General features: G+C 40.6%; 1 protein-coding gene across 1 annotated transcript in view; it reads left to right on the top strand.

The window, feature by feature from the left end:
* The window catches only part of CFAP54 (cilia and flagella associated protein 54), a 202,841-nt gene that overhangs the window by 113,364 nt on the left and 65,744 nt on the right, over window positions 1-23,733 (top strand). The window contains exons 44-53 of the mRNA XM_084810218.1: window positions 1,674-1,761; window positions 3,118-3,324; window positions 8,829-8,895; window positions 10,894-11,076; window positions 12,585-12,671; window positions 15,723-15,845; window positions 16,332-16,385; window positions 17,933-18,149; window positions 20,467-20,570; window positions 23,125-23,294. Coding sequence (XP_084666344.1) covers window positions 1,674-1,761; window positions 3,118-3,324; window positions 8,829-8,895; window positions 10,894-11,076; window positions 12,585-12,671; window positions 15,723-15,845; window positions 16,332-16,385; window positions 17,933-18,149; window positions 20,467-20,570; window positions 23,125-23,294 — 1,300 coding nt within the window. The remainder of the gene's footprint in view (window positions 1-1,673; window positions 1,762-3,117; window positions 3,325-8,828; window positions 8,896-10,893; window positions 11,077-12,584; window positions 12,672-15,722; window positions 15,846-16,331; window positions 16,386-17,932; window positions 18,150-20,466; window positions 20,571-23,124; window positions 23,295-23,733) is intronic.

The raw sequence follows: 23,733 nt of genomic DNA, 5'->3' as shown, positions 1-23,733 counted from the left end.
ATTTCTAGCCCTGACTGTGTGTAAAGCATTTTTACCCCACTTTTCAGCCCCCCCCCAATCTTCTTTGATGGCTTATAGATCAATAAAAAGACATTCTCTGCCCTCAAGTTTACAGTCTAAAAGACATGATGCAAAAGGGAAAAAGGATAAGGATAGACGAGGGGAAAAAAAGCAAAGTTGGGTATCTGTTCTAATTCTTATAAGATCTTTGGAATGGAAACAGTTCAGGGAAAGAAGCAGCCAAAAGGAGCTGGTCTCTCAGGAGGTCCTGTTTCTCTTCTCTTTCTGCTCCGCAGCCTGATAATATGTACATACAAGTATGTGTCCCCAAGGCTCTCTTTGTGGAGTTCTGCTTTAGGCTTCCTCTTGGTGGAAGTGGGTGTATATCCACACATTCTCTCTATTGTAGAACATGTGGATTTACCATAGAAAAGGTCTGTGTTCTTTTTTTGTTGGTTCATCGTCACACATATGGCCTCTGGACCTGTGTGGAGCCCTGTTTGGGAAACTTCTATAGCTGAGGAATTTTTGAATGAAAGGTAGATCCAGGCCTGTGTTGTTATATATGGGTTTTTAGTTGTCCTAGGCCCCTTGTGAGGAAGGGTGAGATAGAAATACAAATAAATAAATAATAAACACAGTCACTAAATTGTTCTAAAATGACTGCATTCTTTTTGTTTCTTATGCTCCCTTTCTAAGTTAGTTAAGCAGACTATGAATTTTAGAGTTGTCATATGCATGTAATGATAGCCCCTTTACTCTCAACTCCATCCTGCAACAAATCATATTGATAGCTTACATTCTTGCTTTTATATCTCTAATAAAAATACTAAAATGACATCATTATCCTTGTCATTATTATTATTACTATTACATTTATCCTGCCTTCTTTCCTCTTGCAAGGAACCCAAGGCAGTTTACATCGTCCTTCTCTCCATTTTATCCTCACAACAAGCCTGTGAGGTGGGTTAGGCAGAGAGTCAGTGACTGACTCAAAGTCACCCAGAACTTCATGGCCATGTGGGGACTAGAACTGGGATCTCCTGAGTCCCAGTCCAGCACTCTACCACTATACCACACTTGCTCCCAGTAGGTTCATACAAATCACTTCCTCTAATAGCTTAATGAGTGCCAACAGATTGCAGTCAAAATGGGGTCAGTGAGAAATAAGAGGGAAGTTAACTGCCTTTCATGGGGGAACCCTAAAGTTTGCAGAAATACAAAAAAATCTTTTTTGGGGAAAATGCCAAGTAGGGAGAAAACCCAAACAGCGTTCTCAGTGGACATGGAATGCTGAGTGTCTTTTGGGGGTGGAACCTGGAAAATTGGTACTGTGAGTAAAATCCAGTGTAAGTCCTACTTACAGTCCCATTGAAATTAATCAGATTAAATTGATTCTAAGTAGGACTTACATTGGATATTGCCCTGTGTGTGTGTAATTGGTTGCCCTGCCTGGAACCCTGAACAGGAGAACTCTACAGTGCAACATTTTGTTGCAAGTCCTATTTGTTTTACACCATAAAAATAAAATCCAAAATTGCTAATAAATATAAGTAGTAAAATATTATTTAAGATAATGATTTATTACATTATGAACTCATATAAGTTTATTTGCAGACATGTATTCAGTACTAAATGAATTAATGTTTTCCCTTCAAACTGGTGAAAAACAGAAGCTCTTCAGACAAATAACCAGCAAGGCCTCAAGGTGCAGGCATTGCATGAACTTGGAAATCTTCACTTTTATACAGGAAACAAAAGGTATCTATAGTGCAGCAACTACAAAATGATAGCTGTCTTAAATTCTCAGTTTAATGCATAATTAGTGAAATGCATTGTTAAAGGCTGCTAGCTAAAGTGATGGGAGTTTATCTAGTAAATCCAGCAGTGACCCTACAAATGTTACAGTTTTGATTAAGCTAAGCTCGTATCTTTGAGTGTGTATCTCAATGTGACAAGCAGAATAAGAATAATAGAACTTATTCTGTTCTATTCTAAGATGGGGTGGGTTGGTTTCTTCCACCTCTTGTTCTACCCTTTTTACTTCCTCTAGCTTTCAGGGACCATTTTAAAGTGGGAGGAGGAGTGGGTCCAGACTTTTGGTTAGAGTCCTTCTCTCTAAGGAACCAGTCATTATACAGAATTCCTCACTCTTTCCATGAAGAAAAGAAAAGCAAAAGTGATTTTTGACCCATTTCACCCTTTTCAGTTTGTTTAGAGACCAGAGAATGCTGTATTTAATCATTCCAGACAGCCTAGGTTAAGTTCTGTTAACTTAGAGTGCAATCCTATCCAGATAGACACCAGTCTCCAAAATCAGAGGGTGCTCACTATCCTATGCAGGGTGGCTGGAGCACGTAAGGTATCACAATGCCCTGCATTTTGACTAGATGGGTAATTTTGCCTGTCTAGCCGCAGCTTCGGGAAGGGGGAAGGAAGGAGCCTGAAGACTGGATAGAAAGCTGCATAAAGCAGCTTCCGTGGTCGTCTCCTCTCCTTTCCCCCAGGACTGCCCCTTTTTCCCATTTCCATGCTGTGTTTCTGAGACGTAGCCAAGTGTGGAGAGAACTGCACCAGCTATGAGAGGGTGGGGAGTGAGGTTTCTGAGCTCCAAGGTTGGAGCCCTGATTCCTATCTCAGGTCCTAGAAACTGAACAATCCTATGTCCCCCCAGGACTAGGGGGCATAGGATTGTTTTCTCTGCCTTCTGTGTATAATTGTCCAGTTTCTGCAATTCACACCACATTTTCTGAGCCCATTACTTCTGCACTTGAGGATATGATGCAAAATTAAATAATGGGTTGAATCTAGGATCTGCCTTCTGTGATAAAAAGGGCTCCACTCATGAAAAGTACCTCAGCCTGTTATTTGAGAATCCTTCCTCCTCCCCTCCCCTCCCCTCCGCCCCACCCAACCCACAGCTCACCCTACAGGGTCACCTGACTCTCTGTGTAGTATTTTCAGGGAGCTGGACAGGCTGCCATGGGAAGGAGGGGAAAGGGAAGTCGGCTTCCACGAGCCTAGTTGTCCATGCTTAAGTCTGGATCCAACCCATTGTCTTTTATCCCCCCTTGTAATAAGTGGCAGCACTGTAACGTATAGTTTAATGTATTACAGAGCTGCTTTCAAATGCTGGTGTCAAGGCCTCGATGGAGCTGTCAAAATAGTTGATGCACTTAATCACTGGCAAGAGTTAGATGGCTTGTCAGAGAATGCCACTGGCAACTTGGCAAATAGAACTCAAGGTTATTGTGAGAAATTTGTTTCTCGGGCTGGAATTTGGGGTTGCTTACAAGGAGCAACCTTAGCAGCGAAAATAGCTCGGTGAGTGTTTTATCAATTTACTCATCTATAATTTAATCTCAGCCAGTGACTCAAAGGCTTTTTGCAAAAATTAACATTAATAAATTCATGGATATATCATTTGTTAAGAGTGGATTACTTCCAGTGTTACTGAAGTTTTTTTTTTTTTAAATCAAATCAAAAATACATGCAAAAATCATACAGTCATGCCTTAGGTTGCATTCATACGGCATGTTCATCAAAGCAAGCTTATAAACTGCCATTATTGTGTGCTATCATTTAAATGTTATATACATTCCCAGGGAAGAAATAAATGAAATATTTGCATGTTTATTTGTTAATATTGTATCCTGCTTTCCCACCAAATGGTGCTTTTATTTATTATCAAAAAAGCAAGTTGAAACAGACTGCAGTCACACATAACTCACCAGCCTGTATGTCACCCTGAGCTTCTTGAAGGATGGTAAGAATACCATCATACATCCATACATTCTGGAACAAGATTTATGTAACTGAACAAGATGGTACAAATTACACATTGGTGGTCAGATCCCTGATACTTATTAAATGCTCAATAGATGAAAAAGCAGTATGATGCTTAAGTATTTAATTGTTAATTTGAATCAATATAATCAGCAGTTAATACATAATCAGCACTGGTGCTCCCCCAGTTATGGAACGCTTTTCCCAGGAAATTTGCTTCTGTGCTAACATTGTTTTCCTTCCGTTGCCTGGTTAAGACCTTTTTGTTCTTCCAGGCCTTTGAAATCTTTGCTTTTTTAATCCCTGCTAAATGTTGGTGGTTTTTAACCTGTTTTTTTTCTTGGTTGGTCTTATCAGGTTAGATTTATAGTGGACAGTATCCAACATTACCTTGCTGCTTATGCTACTGATATACTGCTAGTGTAAACGACCCCTAGTGCATGAGCTGGTACAGAAGCTGATGTGGCAGGTTTCTCCAGAAAACTCAGCATGCCACTGTACGTTCTTGGTGTACTGCTAGAGGTCATTCATGTTAGTGGTACATCAGTAGTGTAAGTGGACTGGCAGTGTTGAATATTGCCCACTGTATTTTTTATTATGCAGCCTTTGTATGTGCTTTTGCATTTTTATTGTGTTAGTTTGATATTGTATTGTGTTTTTAGACTTTGTTTTTAATTCTGTTGTATTTTAAAATTGGATAGTGCCTGGATAATTTGTTTTATAGGCATCTTATAAATAAATATATAAACAAAAATAAACTACCAAATAAAATTAATTTATAGTAGTAGCTTCTTTTGACCACTTTGGCCTCAGATCCAAAGATCTTCATGCACAGCAATGGGCTGCTGCATGTGCTCATCAAATGGATAATACAGTGAGCTTTGTTTTGGTGGATTAACTCCACAGAGAAGGAGAGGGGTATGTTAATCCCCCGTCTGTACCAGAAGATTGCTGCTAACAAAGCATCCAACATTTGCTAAGGGATAGTCACATAGAATACTGATAGAATGATCTCAGTACGAATCCAAGGCCAACCATTCAACATCACAGTAATTCAAGTCTATGCCCCAACCACTGAGGCCGAAGAAGCTGAGGTTGATCGGTTCTATATAACCAAAAAAATATGTCCTCTTCATCATAGGGGATTGGAATGCTAAAGTAGGAAGTCAAGAAATAACCAGGATAACAGGCAAGCATGGCCTTGGTATACAAAATGAAGCAGGACAAAAGCTAATAGAGTTTTGCCAAGAGAACACGCTGATCATAGCAAACACTTTTCCAATAGCACAAGAGGTGATTCTACACATGGACATCACCAGATGGTCAATATCAAAATCAGATTGATTATGCATTTTGCAGCCAAAGATGGAGAAGCTCTATACAGTCAGTGAAAACAAGACCTGGAGCTGCCTGTGACTCAGATCATGAGCTTCTTATTCAAAATTTCGGCTTAAATTGAAGAATGTAGGGAAAACCACTAAACCATTCAGGTATGACCTAAATCATATCCCTTCTGAATACACAGTGGAGGTGATGAATAGATTTAAAGTATTAGACCTGATAGAGTGCCTGAGGAACTATGGACGGAGGTCCGTAACATTGTTCAGGAGGCAGCAACTCAATCCATCCCAAAGAAGAAGAAATGCAAGAAAGCAAAGTGGCTGTCTGATGAGGCTTTACAAGTAGCTGAAGAAAGAAGGGAAGCAAAAAGCAAGGGAGAAAGGGGAATATATATCCAACTGAATGCAGAGTTCCAGAGAATAGCAAGGAGAGACAAGAAGGCCTTCTTAAATGAACAATGCAAAGAAATCGAGGAAAACAACAGAATGGGAAAGACTAGAGATCTCTTCAAGACAGTCGGAGATCTCAAGGGAATGTTTTGTGCAAAGACGGGCATGATAAAGGACAAAGAAGGCAGGGACCTAACAGAAGCAGATGAGATTAAGAAGAGGTGGCAAGAATACACAGAAGAACTATACAGGAAAGATCTGAATGTCCCTGATAGCCATGATAGTGCGGTCACTGAACTTGAGCCGGACATCCTCGAGAGTGAAGTCAAGTGGGCCTTAGGAAGCATTACTAACAACAAAGCTAGCAGAGATGACAGTATTCCAGCTGAGCTATTAAGATCCTAAAAGGTGATTCTGTTAAAGTGCTGCATTCAATATGCCAACAAATTTGGAACACTCAGCAGTGGCCACAAGACTGGAAAAGGTCAGTTTACATTCCAATTCCAAAGAAGAGCAATGCCAAAGAGTGTTCAAACTACCGTACAGTGGCGCTCATTTCACATGCCAGCAAGGTTATGCTCAAAATCCTACAAGCTAGGCTTCAGCAGTATGTGAACCAAGAACTACCGGAAGTACAAGCTGGGTTTCGAAGAAGCAGAGGAACTAGAGATCAAATCACCAACATTTGCTGGATCATGGAGAAAGCAAGAGAATTCCAGATAAACTTCTATTTCTGCTTCATTGAGTACGCTAAAGCCTTTGATTGTGTGGATCACAACAAACTGGCAAATTCTGAAAGTGATGGGAGTACCAGACCACCTTACCTGTCTCCTGAGAAACCTGTACGAGGGTCAAGAAGCAACAGTAAGAACCGGACATGGAACAACTGAGTGGTTCCAAATTGGGAAAGGAGTACAACAAGGCTGCGTATTGTCACCCTGCTTATTTAACTTATATGCAGAGTACATCATGAGAAACGCCGGGTTGGATGAATCACAGGTCGGAATTAAGATTGCTGGGGGAATTATCAACAACCTCAGATACGCAGACGATACCACCCTAATGGCAGAAAGCGAAGAGGATCTAAAGAGCCTGTTGTTGAGGGTGAAAGTGGAGAGTGCAAAAGCTGGTTTGAAACTCAACATTAAAAAAACGAAGATCATGGCATCTGGCCCCATCACTTCCTGGCATATAGATGGGGAAGAAATGGAAGCAGTGACAGATTTTATTTTCTTGGGCTCCAAGATCACCGCAGATGGTGACTGTAGCCATGAAATTAAAAGACGCTTGCTCCTTGGGAGGAAAGCTATGGCACACCTAGACAGCATAGTAAAAAGCAGAGACATCACTTTGCCGACAAAGGTCCGTCTAATCAAAGCTATGGTTTTCCCAGTATGGGAAATGGCTGTGAGAGCTGGACCATAAGGAAGGCTGAGTGCCGAAGAATTGATGCTTTCGAACTGTGGTGCTGGAGAAGACTCTTACGAGTCCCCTGGACTGCAAGGAGCTCAAATCAGTCCATCCTAAAGGAAATCAATGCTGACTGCTCATTGGAAGGACAGATACTGAAGCTGAAGCTCAGATATTTTGGCCACCTAACACGAAGAGAAAACTCCCTGGAAAAGACCCTGATGCTGGGAAAGATTGAAGGCAAAAGGAGAAGGGGACGGCAGAGGGTGAGATGGCTAGATAGCATCACCGATGCAATGAACCTGAGCACACTCCGGGAGAGAGCGGATGACAGGAAGGCCTGGCGTGCTATGGTCCATGGGGTCATGAAGAGTCGGACACAACTTAACGACTGAACAACAAGAAGTCACATAGATCTGATTCAGCACAGATTACTGAATCAGTATCAGCCAGTGAGGTAATGGACTAAGAGGGAAGAGGCAAGAAGAGTCCACTGCTGCTGAGTGGTGACTGAGGGGGAAGAGGAGATAGGAGATAGCTAGAGTTAACACTCCGCAGGTGTGGCTGCAGATTGGCTTGAGGTGTGGGTACTGACTTCAGCAGCTAGGCACTCCCAGTCACTCACTTATTTATGTATTTCATTTCATTTCTACACCGCCCAATAGCCGAAGCTGTCTGGTCAGTTCACAAAAATTAAAACCACAACACCCAGCATAACACAATGTAAAATATGAAAGCTTAAAACCACAATATACCAGTACAACCAGAATAAAACCTAGCAGCAATGCAGAGATTAGGCTTCATAGTGTTGATTCTAGGCTCCATCTGCCTCCATCTCCACCTTGAGTCTTATGTTGACTAGGGCATTGGATACCTATGGCACTATTAGGTGGATTCTTTCTTTTTCCCCTGTGTGCCACCTCTCTAACTGCTGCTGTGTTTAATGCAATTTTTTTTTAAAACTCTGTGCAATTCTCTTTTTACATGCATAGAATTGAGTCCAACAAGAGGATTCCCATGTGTTGCATCCTTTCCCCATGTCGCTAGGTGAGGTTACCCAAAAGGAGACCCAATAGGAATTAGCGTTATACAACCATATTACTCCACCAATAGGAATTACTATTATACTCCTAATTATGTTATTGTAACTTAAAATTCTGTACTTATTATCAGAATTATAAACACTTCACATGTTGAAATAATAAATGTGCCACTACTTCTACTACTGCTTACACGTTGAAGTAGTAATACATTTACTAGGTAGAGAAGCTGAAGGTAATGCTACTGGGGTCATGGTGGCAATGGCTTCCATTTGCATTCATGGGATCTGGTCTGATAAAAATTAAACTGGAAAGGATGGGGTGGAAGGGGGCAATTGGAGGAATCCAGTGTAGGGCTGCATGGCAACTACTCACACACATCTCTTAATGCTCCTAATAATCTGGAAGTAATAAAGGATGTTTACATGGTTGCCCACCAACCATACACCTGATTTCCCCTTCGTCCCTCTTTCCAACCTAACCCTTCCCAAGTCCAGCCAGCATGAATGGAAAAGGAAACAGGAAAGGATGCTGCTGTGTCTTAAAGTGGCAGTGAGAGGAAGAGTGTTATGCTTTTCCCCAACCCTTTGACCCACACACAACAGGACCCTGAAGGACAGTTACTGGTCTTCCATGAATCAAATGCTAATCATAGTCAAGAGCTGGCATTCCCAAATTTATATATAATGCATTCAGATATCTTAATGACTATAAACAAAATGATATGGATAAAATGTATTGACTGGTCATTATATGATAAAATCTGTAGAGAAGTATCTTTATTTTCAAGTTCAAAGAAGTATTACATTTTGGTTGACTTAAGGCTATATTATTTTTACTTCTTTGTTTTCTTTGCACATAGGCACATACTGTTATATGATGTGAAATTAAGAACCAAAGCTTGTATTTTATCTGCTGTTCTCTTCAAGGTAATTAATATGTTTTAATTTAGACCATATCTAGTGACTGATGAAAGCTATTGTCAAGATTTTCATACTCAATAAGTAGATAGCAATATCTAAACTATTTTGGTATTAAATGGCAAATGGAAGATTATACCACAACAGAATGAATTAAATACAGATAGATATGATTATACTTAGTAATGTTCATTATAAGTATATATAACTTATTTGTTATGGAGAATAGTGAAATACTTTTCTGTCAAAGAACAGATACTGTCTTTAATATTAATCATTGTAAGCTGTTCTGGGAGCATTTTTCAGCTGAAGAGTGGGGTAAAAATGTTGCTCATCATCATCAACAGCCTGGTGCTGATTATTACAGATCAAGCCACAGACATCATAATTCTAATCCAAACACCTTTGTGACCAGTCTGCTATTGTTTGTATGCACATATTCAACAGATGTGCCAATTGACAGTGCTAATCACCTATTAGAGCAGGGGTGGGCAATCTGGGAGCAAATAGCCCCCAACCTGTCGTGGGCCACAGTCCTGCCACCACCACCACCGCCACCACACCGCTGAATATTGGGGGTTGAGGGAAATGAGGAAGTAAAAGAACAAGAGATCTTTTTCATTCTAAGCCCCCAAAGCAGTTTGTTGATGAATTTTGGCAGCAAAGTGTGAACTCACCCCCATTTCCCCATTTTTAAATTTTTTATTAATTTACATTTTTAAAATATAGACATGACCAGAGCGGCTGGGGGCTCTCAGGGGCTGCATGTTGACCATGCCTCTCTTAGAGGGGAAAGGATCCTGGAATCAGTCCCCACCCCACAAACAGGTGATCTGCAGTATCAAAGTGATAATGTGGACCATCTGATCAGCCCTTTGCTTGCTTTCACATGTATAGTTCCTTGTCCAGTAGGGGGGATCTGTACATGAGAAGCCTCCTTCTTTGGAGTGTCTGGTGTCATGTCAGGATATTGTGGAATGAGCAAGTTTCACACACAACCTATGTAGAGGCTGTTACTGTTTTTTTCATCTATGGTTAGTGACTCAGATGCACATCTTCCATTTCCAGGAAGGTGATAAAGGCCCTAGATGGGTGGTTGGAACTGGGTAGACTGTCCAGGTGTGTTCTTTAAAGAGTTGCAGAGAATTCTTATGTTCAGTGTTAACGTCTTTGGCTGGGGAACCTACCTCAGGAGTTAGTATTGCAGAGAACTTGGTCAATGGATGAGTCCTCTATAAGTATAAATACTCATACTGGTTCTTTTGGCCTTCAAGGACAGAATCCAGAACAAGGCTCAGCCAACAGTCAGTACTTCAGTCCAACTAAATATTGCATCCTTAGGATATTCCTCTTTCAGAAGCAAGAGGCTGGCCAAGTATTTTATTTGTTATTAATTTCATTATAATTAATAATCTGCAAGGCTCTGGAACTCCCTTCCCAGGGAGGCGAGAGTGGCACACTCCTTGGTATGTTTCTGCAAGCAGGCAATTTTTTTTTTGTTCCGGCAGGCCTTTGGAGCTAGATAGTCTGGACCTGTGAGAATATGATGGATTGTTATTATTGTTTATACTGCTGTTTTTTAAATTCTGATATTTTATACAATTTTAATATTATTGATGATTTAATTATATTTTTAACTTTTGTATATTTCTATTTATATGTTTTAACTGTACACGTTTTTAATGTTGTAAAGCCGCCTTGAGTCCCAATTTTGGGGGAAAGGCGGGATATAAATATAATAATAATAATAATAAATGAGAATATGATTGACCCAGTATCTTGAGCTATAATAGCATCAAATGAACAAGTTCCTAGTTGTATAGAGTGGCATGTAATAGCATGGCAGAAGTAGAAAGGCAATCCAGATATTCCAGTTATTTATTCTAGTCTGTTAGCCACTTAAGGCCTTATATCTCATTTCAGATCTAGCTAGTAATAATAAATTATAACTTATAATTGAAACTCATGTATAACATTTGAAGATAGTAATGCTTCTATAATGTTTAGTCCCTGTTTAGAGCTTCACTACCACATCCTAAAGCTGATTGTGACTTTGCACAATATGAAACAGATATATTAATTCCTGGCATTGATATATTTGTGGATTACTACAGAGCGGATATCGCCACTGTTGTTGCAAGTTTGAGTTTCATCATATATGAATTGCATTGTAACAAGCAAAATCTAATAGTAAGTACTACTGAAATGTGTGTAATTCATTTGTAATTTTTTCCATAGACATTGAACTTAATCCTATGTTGCATGAGCAGACTTTGGCCCGTGCAGTGGTACTTCCCCTTGCTTTCCTCTCCCCTGTATCCCCCCATGCCCCCATCTGGTCCAGAGCATGCCCCCACCCTCCAAAGCAAATTTGGGGGCATGGGGGTTGCTCCACAGGGAAGGGGAAATCCATTCTGCAGGTTCTGTCTTGCCAGCAGGCAGACAACACTGGATACAACCCGTAGTATCTAAATTTGTTGAATCTGATTCTCCGTCCTTAGACTTTACAGGGGAGGCATACGGTCAGAGTTATTAATCTTGTTTAATTAAGCACCAGATCCTATGGATAAACTCTTGGAGGCAAGTCCCACTGAGTGCAGCGTGTCTTACTACCAACTAAATATGCATAGGTGTCTTAATACCAACTGAATATGCATAGGTGTATAGATGATGGTGGTGATGGTGCGGTGTGTGTGTGTATGTATGTATGTATGTATTTATTTTTATTTTTATTTATTTCATTTCTATACCGCCCAATAGCCGAAGCTCTGGGTGGTTCACAATGTATGTATGTATATATGTATCGCCCAATACTTCAAGGCACATTTTTACATTCACTAGCTCTGATTCTCAGTGAATATTAAGTTCTCAGGTTAATCCACATCAGTCAGATTTTAATGTGCCACTAGCAGAGAGGAGGTACACAATGCTAGGAGTTCCTCCAGTCAAGGAATCATGATGGCTCGAGTGAACAAGCCAAGTCACATACTTGCTCTTCCTGAAATTGTCGGTACAAAAACGATAAAATAGTATCATACTGTGGACCTTTCTACATAATTAGAAGAAACCTTCCCTCTGCTTTGTCAGCTTCCAGCTTCTAGAGATGAGGGAAATCATGAGGAAGCAATAGATGCAGGGTTTTGGAAGGAAGGTTAGTTTCCTATACCAACTAGATTACAGCTTCCCTAGATGGACGATTTCTGCCATCTAGGCATGGCTTCAGGGAGGGGGAGGGAAGGAGGCTGGGATGCACATAGAAAGCTGCATAAAGCAGCTTCTGCTGTCTCCTCCCCTCCCCACCCCACCCCTGGGACTGTCCCCTTTTCACATCTCTGCACTCCGTTTCTGAGCATGGAGACATAGCTGGTGTGAAGAGAATCATGCCAGCTACGAGGCGGAGGTACAGGGGAGCGCAGTTTCAGGGCTCTGAGGTTGGTGTGTATAGGATTGTGCCCTTAGACACTTTTCAGGGTGAATTGCCAGGCTTAGCAACCTGCACCTGACTGGAAATTCAGCTGCATCAGTGAAAGCATACACAGTACAATCCACCAAACTTGGATTGCATCTTCAGTGTATTGAATTTTGTATCCACAGTTCTTCAAAATCTTCAGCATATTCCAGTAGTGAGCACGCTAGAGAAAAGTGGCAAATCAATGTATAAATTAAAAAAAATTTATAGAAGTCTTACTTTTTTGCAGATTTTGCCACTATTCACATTGTATCAATACTTTGTTTCTGAGATTTGTCGGAATGCAAGTAAATGTATTGAAGGAAGGATTCTCAAGGTAAATGTAACACATATAAGAGTTGAACAACATGTTAACTTTTTCAGTGATCATTTAATGTAAATTGGTTACTAAGTTAATACCTACTGCTGCGTCTATTTCATTGGTCTGTTAACTTAAAGAATATTTTGTAACTTTCTGGAGAAAATGTTTTCTATGTGGGTTGTTTCTATGGTAAACCCTGTGGCAAACAAAAGTTCTTTTATGTGCAAATTATGGAAAGGTCTGTATGTCACATAGAGATAGATGAATATCTGTCTTGTTGTTCACCTCGAAAATCAGCTCGGTTTTGCTGTAATTCTTCATGCGTATTTGGAAATTGCCGAGGGACTTTGAGAGCACTCAAAAGGAAATGATCTCAAAAAGCAGATGTGGCCCCTGCTTCACAAATATCCCCCCTTACCTTTGTGAAGAGTGTGTGTGTGTGAGGAATAGCCACCATTGAGGGAGTCATGGTCTGAGATGCACAGATGGAAGAGACTACAAATTGTATGATTCCTGTAGAACTGTTATTTTCTGCTGAAATCATGGGATTTTTCATCATCTCTGTCCAGAGAATCATAGAATCATAGAATAGTAGGGTTAGAAGGGGCCTACAAGGCCATCGAGTCCAACCCCCAAAGATGATCGTGATATAGGGATGTGCGGATTTTGTTAAATCTATTCCATCTGTGTTTTGCAAATTGTCAGATAACTTTCATTCTGTTGTCCGCTCATTGACAGAATTTGATTTTTTTTAGGGATGTATGAGAATTTCCTATTTGTACACTTGTGCCGATCCCCCCCCCCGTTTTTGAAATTGTGCTAATCCCCCCCTTCCACAAGTGTGCAGAATCTGCATAACTTGGAAAAAGCTGGATTGCTGCAGAATCTGCAGGTCAGCTTAATAAAAATCCAAAGTCGTTTGAAGTCATTTTAGATTTCTCTGACATCTCTCTCCTCACAGAACATGAGCATCTGAGGATGCTCAAAACATTTTAAGGTTTGTCTGTGATCCAGGGTACTCTGAAATACTGGTTATCTCTTCCCTTCCACATACTTTGCAAAAAGTAAGTGGTGGTCTTTTTTTCTAAAAGGGGGAGGAATAATTGACACAAGTGGAGTGCAGTTGTGACTCTTTTACTGGATCGATGTAGGCATGGGTCTTTATCAGTCTGAAATGGGTTACAGTTTTTAGCAGGGAGAATTCACATTTCAGCCCTCCAATTTGAGTATTTGCCCCATCTCTAATGGCACACCAATATGATATTTAGTTTTGAGAGCTGATGAATGTGATGTCAACCTGGAAAAGAGCTTACTTGGAGCTGAGCCATCCCTGAATTATGTGAAGATTCTGAACTTGGTGCAGTTCTGATCTTTCCTCTTGGAAGAGCAGCATCACATTATCCTGGAAAGGGATGTGGTTGATGAGTGAGATAGAGGGAGCAAAAGAGTCTCAGTTTCTGTGTCTGATGGTTTTCTGCAAGGACCAGGAAGAGTGGTTATATTTTTTTTATCCCAGAGCTCTAAAGATGTTGCTACCATTCCAGGAGCAGATAGCCAATCTTATGGGTGGATCTCTCAAAGAATCTATTAGTCTCCCTGGCCTGTGGCTAGCACCACAAAAGCTGAGTTGTTTATATCTCAGTCTCACTGTGCCCAGGAAGATTGTGATTATTAGAGATACTAGCATGTTCAGTTTGGGAGCCCTTGATTTAGAGAACCTGGTCTCAATCAGAGTTTCAGCAGAGGACAAACTGGTTGCAACTGCAGAAGAGTCTTGTCCATTAAAATAGAGCATCTACTGGTTCAGTCAAGGAACTGGCAGACAGGCTTAGCAGAATCTCAATGCAGGACTCAGAGTCTACATCCTTCAGTATTACAGCGACTGGTTCATTGTTGTGGGTATCTGGCATTGGACATGTTTTCTACTCCTAAGAACATCCAGGTCCAAAGATACATCTCAAGACACCTTTCCTAGGTGCCATAGGCACAAACAGCACTTGAGACAAGATGGCTGACTGGCTTGCTTTGAGCCTTCCTTTGACTTCCTCTGTTTCCATGAGTTCTTTAAAGGAATTGGGACTTAGTTATAGAAATAATCCTCATGGCAGTTCACTGTCCCAGGTGACCATGGTTTCCAGAACTGATCAACATTCATTCAGGGAAGTTAAAATACTTCCCAGTGGTAGGGTCATCCCAGCTTCAGAGTCTATTATTTCTCAGCTGGAACATTTTTGACTGATTTCATGGAGGCTTAGCAGCAGTGATTGGGGCAACTAGCGTACTCAGAGAAAGTTCTTCTAATCTTGCCCTTTTGAAGGGGGTCCACAAACAAGGTATAGGTGTGCAGAGGTTCAGGGAGGGCTCCATGGGGGGTAAGAATATAAAGGCAATCTTGGATTTCTTACAGGCAGATCTCACTATAATTCTGAGTGCTAACACTCTCAAGCTTTAAGTGGTGGCATTTGGATAGTGTCTTAGGTTGTAAGGGCAAGAGGGTTCCTCAGTGGGGCGGCCCTTCTTAATTCTTCCACAGTATACAGATTTCCTACCTGAAATTGGAACTGGGGTCCTATGCCTTTTATGGGTGACCCCTTTAGATCATTGATAAAATGTCTGCTTAAATCCTTCATAGCCTCTGTGTATCACCAATATGTTTCTGTTCAGGAAACTTCTAGAGCTGAGGAATTTTTGGCAGGAACTCTCCCCCGCTATCCCAGTTCATATGTCCCTAATGGGTTCCTGCCTATTCCCTCAGTTCTCCTTTGGCTGCCATTGTGGTATCCTTGTAGGGAACTTCTCAAATTGTTTGCTGTTAGTATAACTGCTGAGGTGTGTGTTTTTTTCTTCTTCTACTTGCCTTTCTGTCCTCCTGTTTTTCTTCCTGTTCATGTTAAGGAAGATGATTTATTGGGGCAGCTCAAAAGATTCAGGGAACAGCTCCAAAGATTTGGGGCACATGTCCTGATGTGCCTTACTCAAACAATGCTGATTATGTGGAGCTTTCAGTAGTGTGGACCTTAATATAAACTAACAATTATTAATAATACTCTTCTTCTTTTTTTTTAGATTAAAGTGCTTACAGATTTAGGGTTTTTCTCTGATGCTTTCCATGAGCTATGTATTCTTAACCGTGGAGAGAAAATCCCCTGGAAACTACCTTCTGTCTACAGGCTTGTTCCTAAACTTCCGGTAAAAATGCTTACTTTATTCTATGTGGTAATGTGCCAGGAAAAAGAGTATTCCTTACACTCAAGTGTTCTGGGCTTGATGCAGTGGTCTTTTAGGTGGGACTTGCTAGATACTTTTCCAGAGGAGGGCTTGCAGGACTTGGTCTCTCCTACTTTGGATCTTTCCTACTTTGTATAATGGTTAGATTATATACTCTGGATGATAGGGTTACATTTCCTTTTGCTCTCAGAACATGATCATCCAAGCATCTGCCATAGAAACATTAGTTGGGGAGTTAATGCAAAAGGAAATAATGATGTGATTGCTAAGCAGAGCATAGGTGTAGATACAGAAAAGTATATTAAGTCAATTGGACATTTCATTAATTTGGCTCCAAGTTAGAACAAAGTTCTGTCATTGCACCACTATTTCAGTGTTCCTCATTTCTTTTGGAATTATATGCTTTGTTGCTATGTAATGTTAATTGTTATGCTTTACTAAATTTAGGTCTCTGCAAAGTTTGATTCATCACAACCGCTCTTGACGAGTGTGAATTTACAGGTAAGAAAATGGTTGTATATCTAATCAACTAAATTTATGAGCAGTATTCAGTGTGATCCTACCACTAACATAAATTACATTGCACTAGTGTAAGCGACCTCTTGTGCAACGCCGATAGCGTTTGCTGGCATGACAGGATTCCCTGGAAAATCTGTTGCACCTACGAATACTATTGGTGTTGTACCAGAGGTTGCTCATGCTACCATAATGTAATTTATATTAGCAGTAATGTCACATTGGATACTGCCGTATTTCAGACCGAGCCTAATCTAATTTATACACATTCCACCTTTTTTTCTTCTTTTGGTTGATCATCTAGAAAGGAAAGTATGTCCTTAGGTAGTAGAGGAAAACTTATTCAGCTTGTGGATTTGACTTCTTAGCTGTGCTGCTTGGGAGTGCATCCCCCTAAACATGACATCACCAATCACACAAGCCTGTACACCTTCAGTGGAAACACCCCTTACACACACACACACACACACACACACACACACACAAACAGAACCCTCTTAGCAAATGAGACAGCATCCTAGAATCCTCTGTAATGATGTAGAATGGCAGCAGTGAGCAGTGAAATTGAAGTCTGAGAATGGCACTTCCTTTGGTCTGGCCAGCTTTACGTTGACACTACTTGCTAGCCACTTCTTCCAGTTAAGAGGATACCCCAGAGACTTCTGTGTAACTGCATGGAGTCCTGTCATTTTTTGTAGGTCAGGTGTCACTTTGCATGCTGCTAAGCACTGTGGGCACCCTCTATGAAATGAGAGGGGCCCTCTGAATAATTGCAGAGGCTTCTGGGGTGTCTGGTACCTGCCAGGTCATAAGAGGCACCTCAAGGGTTGCTAAGCGTTGTGCTAGTTGCAACTTCTGACTTGGGAGGCATTCCACACAAAATTACATTTAGGAATTTCTCTGTACATTTGTTGCAATCACGCTCCGGGAGAGAGCGGAGGACAGGAAGGCCTGGTGTGCTATGGTCCATGGGGTCACGAAGAGTCGGTCACGACTTAACGACTGAACAACAACAAAAGTATACTCAGTATAATTCAAGAGGGAGATACTTAGCACTCTGGAATTTGACAAGCCCTCTTTGACAGCTGACTAGATGCTACTTAAAATGTGTGAACATTGCACTAATCAGTAGTTATGCTCTTCAAGTTGAATTCTGTATTTAACAAGTTTGCTACATTTATAATAGATAATGGTAGGAGCATTCACATTCCTGCCTGCTTTGGGTTTCACCACATAGTTTGGTTTGAAATTTTGTTCAGTAGTAGCTCAAATTTTGAATTGAGTGAGCAAATGCCATTTGAACAAACTGGATGCTGTATGGGACACCTGTATTGCATATGACCTTGTTAGGTTTACATTTGGCTTTAGAGAAAGATGGTTATGACACTCTGTTTTGACAAGATAAACTAATTTTCTTCTACAGAATACCTATATTATGTGGTATTATTTGTATCTTCCTTAAAATTACATTAACTCTACTTTTCTTAGAAGCATGTGTATATATTTTATGAAATTTCCTTTTAACTTCAAAGGCATTAGAAGATGTTTTTAACAGGCCTCTGCATTCTTCCTGGACTTCGTTGTGTGAGCCACGAATCCTGGATAGCTTCTTGTTAGCCAAAATGCATTTCATTATTTGCCTATCTGCAACATTAAATTGTGTTCCTGAAAAAGTGATGAAAGCAACATATTGTGTGGACACTGATACATTAAGAAAGGCAGGCAAAAACACAGATGCATTCTTAAAAGGTACTAGTAACACTTAAACAAATCTTAATAAGGAACTTTTATTTCAACTCAGTATGATCAATAAAGGCTATTATGTGTTTAGCATGATTCTATTGCCTCACTTAGTATAATATTTCTACTACTAGTTGCTGAAAAACAGTTTGTTTACAAAGGTCATGTCCTGCTAAAGTTAAGGACTTTTAAAGTCCCAAGCTTAATTTTTCCCCATTCAAATGAAAGAAACTTAATATATGCTTAACTTTCACTGGATATGGCCACTGTTTTTAACATTTAAGATTTTAGCATGTACATAGTTGAAGTTTCAACTTTATTTGAATTTTTCTTAAATTATGTCCTGTGCCAACCAAGACAGAATGTGTGGGCTATACTCCCAGCTCAGGATAGGAGGCAGACATATAAAACAAAAGAAATACCACCTCTGTGAGTGCTCCACTCCTTCTTGCAGTCTTTCTGTCTCCTTCTGCCTCATCAGAAAGTGACAGGCTATTTGTGCAACAGATAGTTAATTTTGTTTTCTAATTTCTTCTTTGTGGAGTCTTGGCTAGGAACTCCTATGGACTACTATCCCACATTTGCCAGGGCAGCCAAGAGATAAACTGCCACTCCCACCAACTCAGTTTTAGCCACCCCAAAGACTCTTGAGACTTGGTTCAGATGATTAGAAGAAACTGTAGGTTGTTTGAGAGAGTGCGGGAGTGAGCGAATGTGCTGGCTCCCTCCTGCTTGCCCACTTCTGCTTTGTTAAACATCCTGTTCCTGGGTTGCTTCCATGATGTCCAAACCCAGAAGTCTGGATTAACAACCCAGAGTCTTAACCCAACAACAAACCACTGGTTAAGAGTTTGGATTGTTTCTCCCTGAACAACCCAGAGTTCCAGGTCCACACATCATAGAAACGACCCAGAAACTGAGTATTCCTGGCTTGCTTAGCAAAACAGAAGCTCCCATGCACTTTCAAACAAACTTGTTTTGGTCATTCAAACAAGTAACAGTTGGTCTGTATGGCTTCCCTGCAGTCATTATCTTGTCTAACACTTCTCCTACCTCCCCACTAATCAGTCCAGAAATGGTAGGGAAAGAAAGATCACAGTTTGAGGGAAGGCTTGGTCTTTTACCTGTTGTTTTTGCTGCCTTGACAAAACTTGAACAGGGAACAACAAGGGAGAGGGAAGTTCCATGTAACTGAATGTCGACTTGTGGGTATGTTCATTTGCATATTGGCTATTCGGCTCTTCTGGGCCTTTTTTCAGCATGAGTGCATAGGAATTGGGGGGCGGGGGGGCTCTTCTACTTTCCCCCATCTTCTGCCTTGGTTAGAAAATGTTAGCATTTCATTTTAAACACCTTGAGTAGACTTTGGCCTTGTGTGTCCTGAAACCACACAAGCTGCCCAAGGATCATGGTCTATGTGCCACCAGCTCCACGGCTACAGACAAAATGGATTGTTCCCCTTGGATTGTCAGCACATCTGCTCCAAGAATCCAGATGGTCCAGGTCCCAGTGGCATGAAAATGATGGGGGTTCAGAGTTGTAGCTCAGTGTAAAACTGCTTATTCCTCTCAACTCAGAACAAAGAAGAAGAGCACAATCTGTCCCTCCAATCATTCTATCTTCTGCATCAGAATTCCTCAAAAAGGTTCACTTCCACTTAAAATGTCCAATATTATCTCTCAGCCAGCTGATCAAGTCTTGTAATTTCTAAATCTTATGTGAAGAAGGATGAGCTGTGTGGCTCTTATCATCCTATAGTTGAAGAACCCCAGATTAGGTAATTTCCTCAGTTTGTACTAGGCAGAATAGTGACTAAATTCATAAAGCATGGCTCCATATAAGCTTGGCCCCAGCTTTCTTGGGTCCTAAATCTCCAGAAGCTATATTATTGAGTTCCAGTCAGTCCTGAGGCAGTCTTTCACCTTACGGGTAATCAAACAGCTGATAAAAGAGGCCATTCTAAAATGCATATTTTCAAGCTGCAGAATGCATGTCAGACACTCAGCAGCATGCTGGCATCTATTTTATGGGGGGGGGGGTGTTCAAAAATAAATCGGGGAGAAGACTTATTTTAGACTTGAAGCTTCTAAATTAATCCATCAGAGTTCCATCCTTTCACATGGACAGCATATTGATGAAAGTCTCTGACATTCAGCCAGGCCATTACATAGCACTGATAGATGAGAATAGTTCATGCATTCTGGAGTTGCACAAGACTTAATTCAAGAAGAACTACTTATAGGTAAGGACCCAGTGAATTGTTTTCAGTACAACTTTGCATTGTTTAATTGCCTCAGATTTGACAATGTACTTTATTTTTACAAAGGTTTTATACAAGCTTCAGCATTTACAAATGCAAAGAGAGAACCAATTGTCATGGTTGTGGAACTTGAAAGAAACAAAGATACCTTGAATATGGCTATGCTAAAGGTAATAGTAATAATAATAATATTATTATTAATAAATAATAAATTTAATAAATAATATTAAATATTATTTAATATATGAACATATATAGTTCACAATTAATTACAATATTTTTATGTGTTGTAAGAAGCAATTTATTCCAAATATATTAAAGAACCTATTATTTTAGGCTGTTGGTTTCTTTACTGTAATTTGACAGGTAGAACAATCGTACACTTATATTACACTGGGACTGGAGACATGCCAGTGCTACGCCAACAGGAAGTTAGCTATATTTAAAACATGCTTAGTCTGGAAGGAAGGGAAAAAACATAGCACAGAAAACTGACAGACACATCTCCAATTTCCCTGGAAATTCCACCAGTACCCACCAATCAGGAGGTGAGCTGGTGATGAAGTCCCATGCCATCCATGCATGGGGCTGCTTCATATGTAACAGTTATGAACCAGCTAATAGGCTGGATGCTTTCACCCTCATCGAGGTGGGAAAACACAGACAGAGAATAATCCTATGCAGATCTGTCATGTACGCATGACTAGAACAAGTACTATCAGTTTCTAATCAGACTTCCAAAAAGGCAAGGTTAGGGGGCAAAATTACATAAGAATGTGTGCACTTGATACGTAGAGTGATATCTTTTCAGAACCTGGACAACAACTTGCAATGTGCTCCAATTGTTGCAATCCCATTTCCTTAACAAGTGTAGGGAGACAGCCATCCACACCGAGCACCCTCTTTAGTTATGCAGGAGGAAGAGACATCAGGGTGTTTGTTTCAGGGGGGTGGGGGCATTGCCATTCCCAGTAAAAGAAGCAAGTTTGAACAGAATTGTCATACTGGTTGTGACCTCAATTCTTTTGTGTAAAAAGTATAAATATTTAGGATTTTAGTTGCAAAAGGTCACTGATTTTCTGAGGAGAATCGGTGGCCATCCATGGTTGTGTGGATGTGCATCAGAGGGAATTCCTACCACAGGACTCTGCCTCTACTTGGAGGAGCTTGCTCCCAGGAAGAGCTCTAGGTCAATTTCCCAAGGAGAAAGGCGAACTCAACATCCTGCTACTACTGGGCAAATGAACCCTAACCCAGGTAGTGGATACTGGAGTTCTGCCTAGCTCTGCCCCAACCCAGCTTTGCCCACTTTGTTAGTCAGTAGCTTGGCAGGAGAGATCAGTGCATTGCCCCTGTGCAAACACAAACCTCATTTTAAAAGGGAAACCGTTCTTTCCATTTCTCTTGAAACCAGGAGTTGCAATGCTTGCTAGCTTCAACCCAGGGAAAGGTATATTGCTGTTGGAGGTTTTTCTACAAAGGGTAGCCTCCACTCCTCCCCCCCCTTTTATGTGTGTGTTTAGGATCTAATTTTGTAACTTGCTTTTTGTTGGAGCCTTTGTGCAGCTTGCGTGTTTGGCAAGGATTGCAGCCCTCTTTAAAGTGGTGCATTTCTGGTGTCTCTTATCCCAACCCCAACCCCCTTGTGCTCAAGACTCTCTATAGAGAAGTTGACTTAAAAACACAGGGTGATATTGCATTGGGTAGCCCTGCCAGTGGGTTTGGAGGTTTTCATAGGCAAGAGACACCAAAAATTGTATAGACTGAAATGCATAACGGTCCAAACCTTTGGTAGACTCCTGCCTGCAAGCTTCAGTGGGTGAATGCCAGAATAGCTGGAGCACCATCCCCTTCCCCTTAGAATAGCTTTCCCTACAACCTGCTCCTTTCTCCTTGCTCCAAACCTCTGCCCCAATCCTTTGCTATCTGGGAGAGAAACAAACCAGAGTTTCCGGTTGTGTCATCAGTGGGGGTGGATTGAAGAGGTATAGAGGATCTGGTGTAAGTGCATGGCCTGCCCACAACTCTGCCCTGTTTTAGTCATTCCACTAGGATATATTTGCTGGCATATCTGAAGGGATCTGCCTGTACTGCTGTTGTGGGGGTGGTATTCTGCTGGCATAGTGGGGCTTCCATCAAATCCTATAGCGTCTCAGCTCGTAGATCCTCAGTATTGCATCACACCTTGGTTGAGTGTAAACCAAGGCTGAAACATAGTCGGTTTCATTCTGTGGTTTAAATTCCCATGTAAGAACATAACGAAACTGGCTCCCAAGCAGTGGATTGAGAGCTAGAGATTGACTCCATGCTTAAGTACAGTGGAGTAAAATGCAAAGATCTTGATATCCAGTGATGGAGATCATGCATTCTTTTAATGAATTACAACTTCATCTATTAAGAATCAAGTGCTAAACAAGAAATAATTATAGCTTCACTGTGGGTCAACATTGGTTATTGTGGCCTACAAACTTATACGAAGTATGGGAAAAAAATTGGTGTGTTTAAAGAACCAGATGTTGTGCAACCAATGTCCAGGATTTAACTGTAAAACTTTCCATAACCCAAACCTGTAGCATTTAAGTCCTGTTGATTCAAGTGTGGAATGCACACCTCTTTTCTTCATTGTGCTCTTTGATTATAACTAAAAAGACTTTAAGTTTTTAAAAACCAACTTTTCATTAATTCTTTATTAACTGGTCAATGATTTACTTTTTATTATTTTAGGGAATTTTATTGGAAGAAGCTGAAGAAAGGATTAATTTAGTTCTTGAAACCATACAAAATAAATATGGCGCACTGCTTTATGCGTGTTCAGCTTCAGAATTAGAGGTTGTCATTGAAGCGAAGCTTCAACTTGCAGCTGTTGCTGAACAGAGACTTCAAACAGCATTCAGGTAAATAAAAAGGCTTATTTCAACTTGCCGCAGCACAATTGTTTATAAATGTTTATAAATAAATGTTTATAAGTTTGTGCTCATTTATTTTCTCACATTTAAACATACTCTGTTAAGTTTTGCCAAGAGACCAATCCTGTGTCCTCTAGGCATTGTCTGAGGGGGCCATAGGATAGTGCAGATTTCCCCCTTCAAGGTTGGAGGGCCCTGATCTCCTCTGCCACTCCTCCTGGTCTACACTGGATGATCAGAAGCCTCCAGGTTCAGGGGCTTCCAATCACTGATTGGACTGCGCACTTAATAAACTACACTGCAGACCTTATAAAATGTCCATCCTTCCTAGTAAAATCATTCAACAAAATAGTTTCAGGCACTATGCAAAATGCTATTTCCTGCTCTCTTAATGATGTTGTATATCACTGTGATAAATTATAGTAAA

This window comes from Heloderma suspectum, chromosome 7 (assembly GCF_057233095.1).
Source record: "Heloderma suspectum isolate Gila_16-S chromosome 7, 16-S_ref, whole genome shotgun sequence".
NCBI lineage: Eukaryota > Metazoa > Chordata > Lepidosauria > Squamata > Helodermatidae > Heloderma > Heloderma suspectum.
This window is presented reverse-complemented; position numbering and strand designations above follow the sequence as displayed.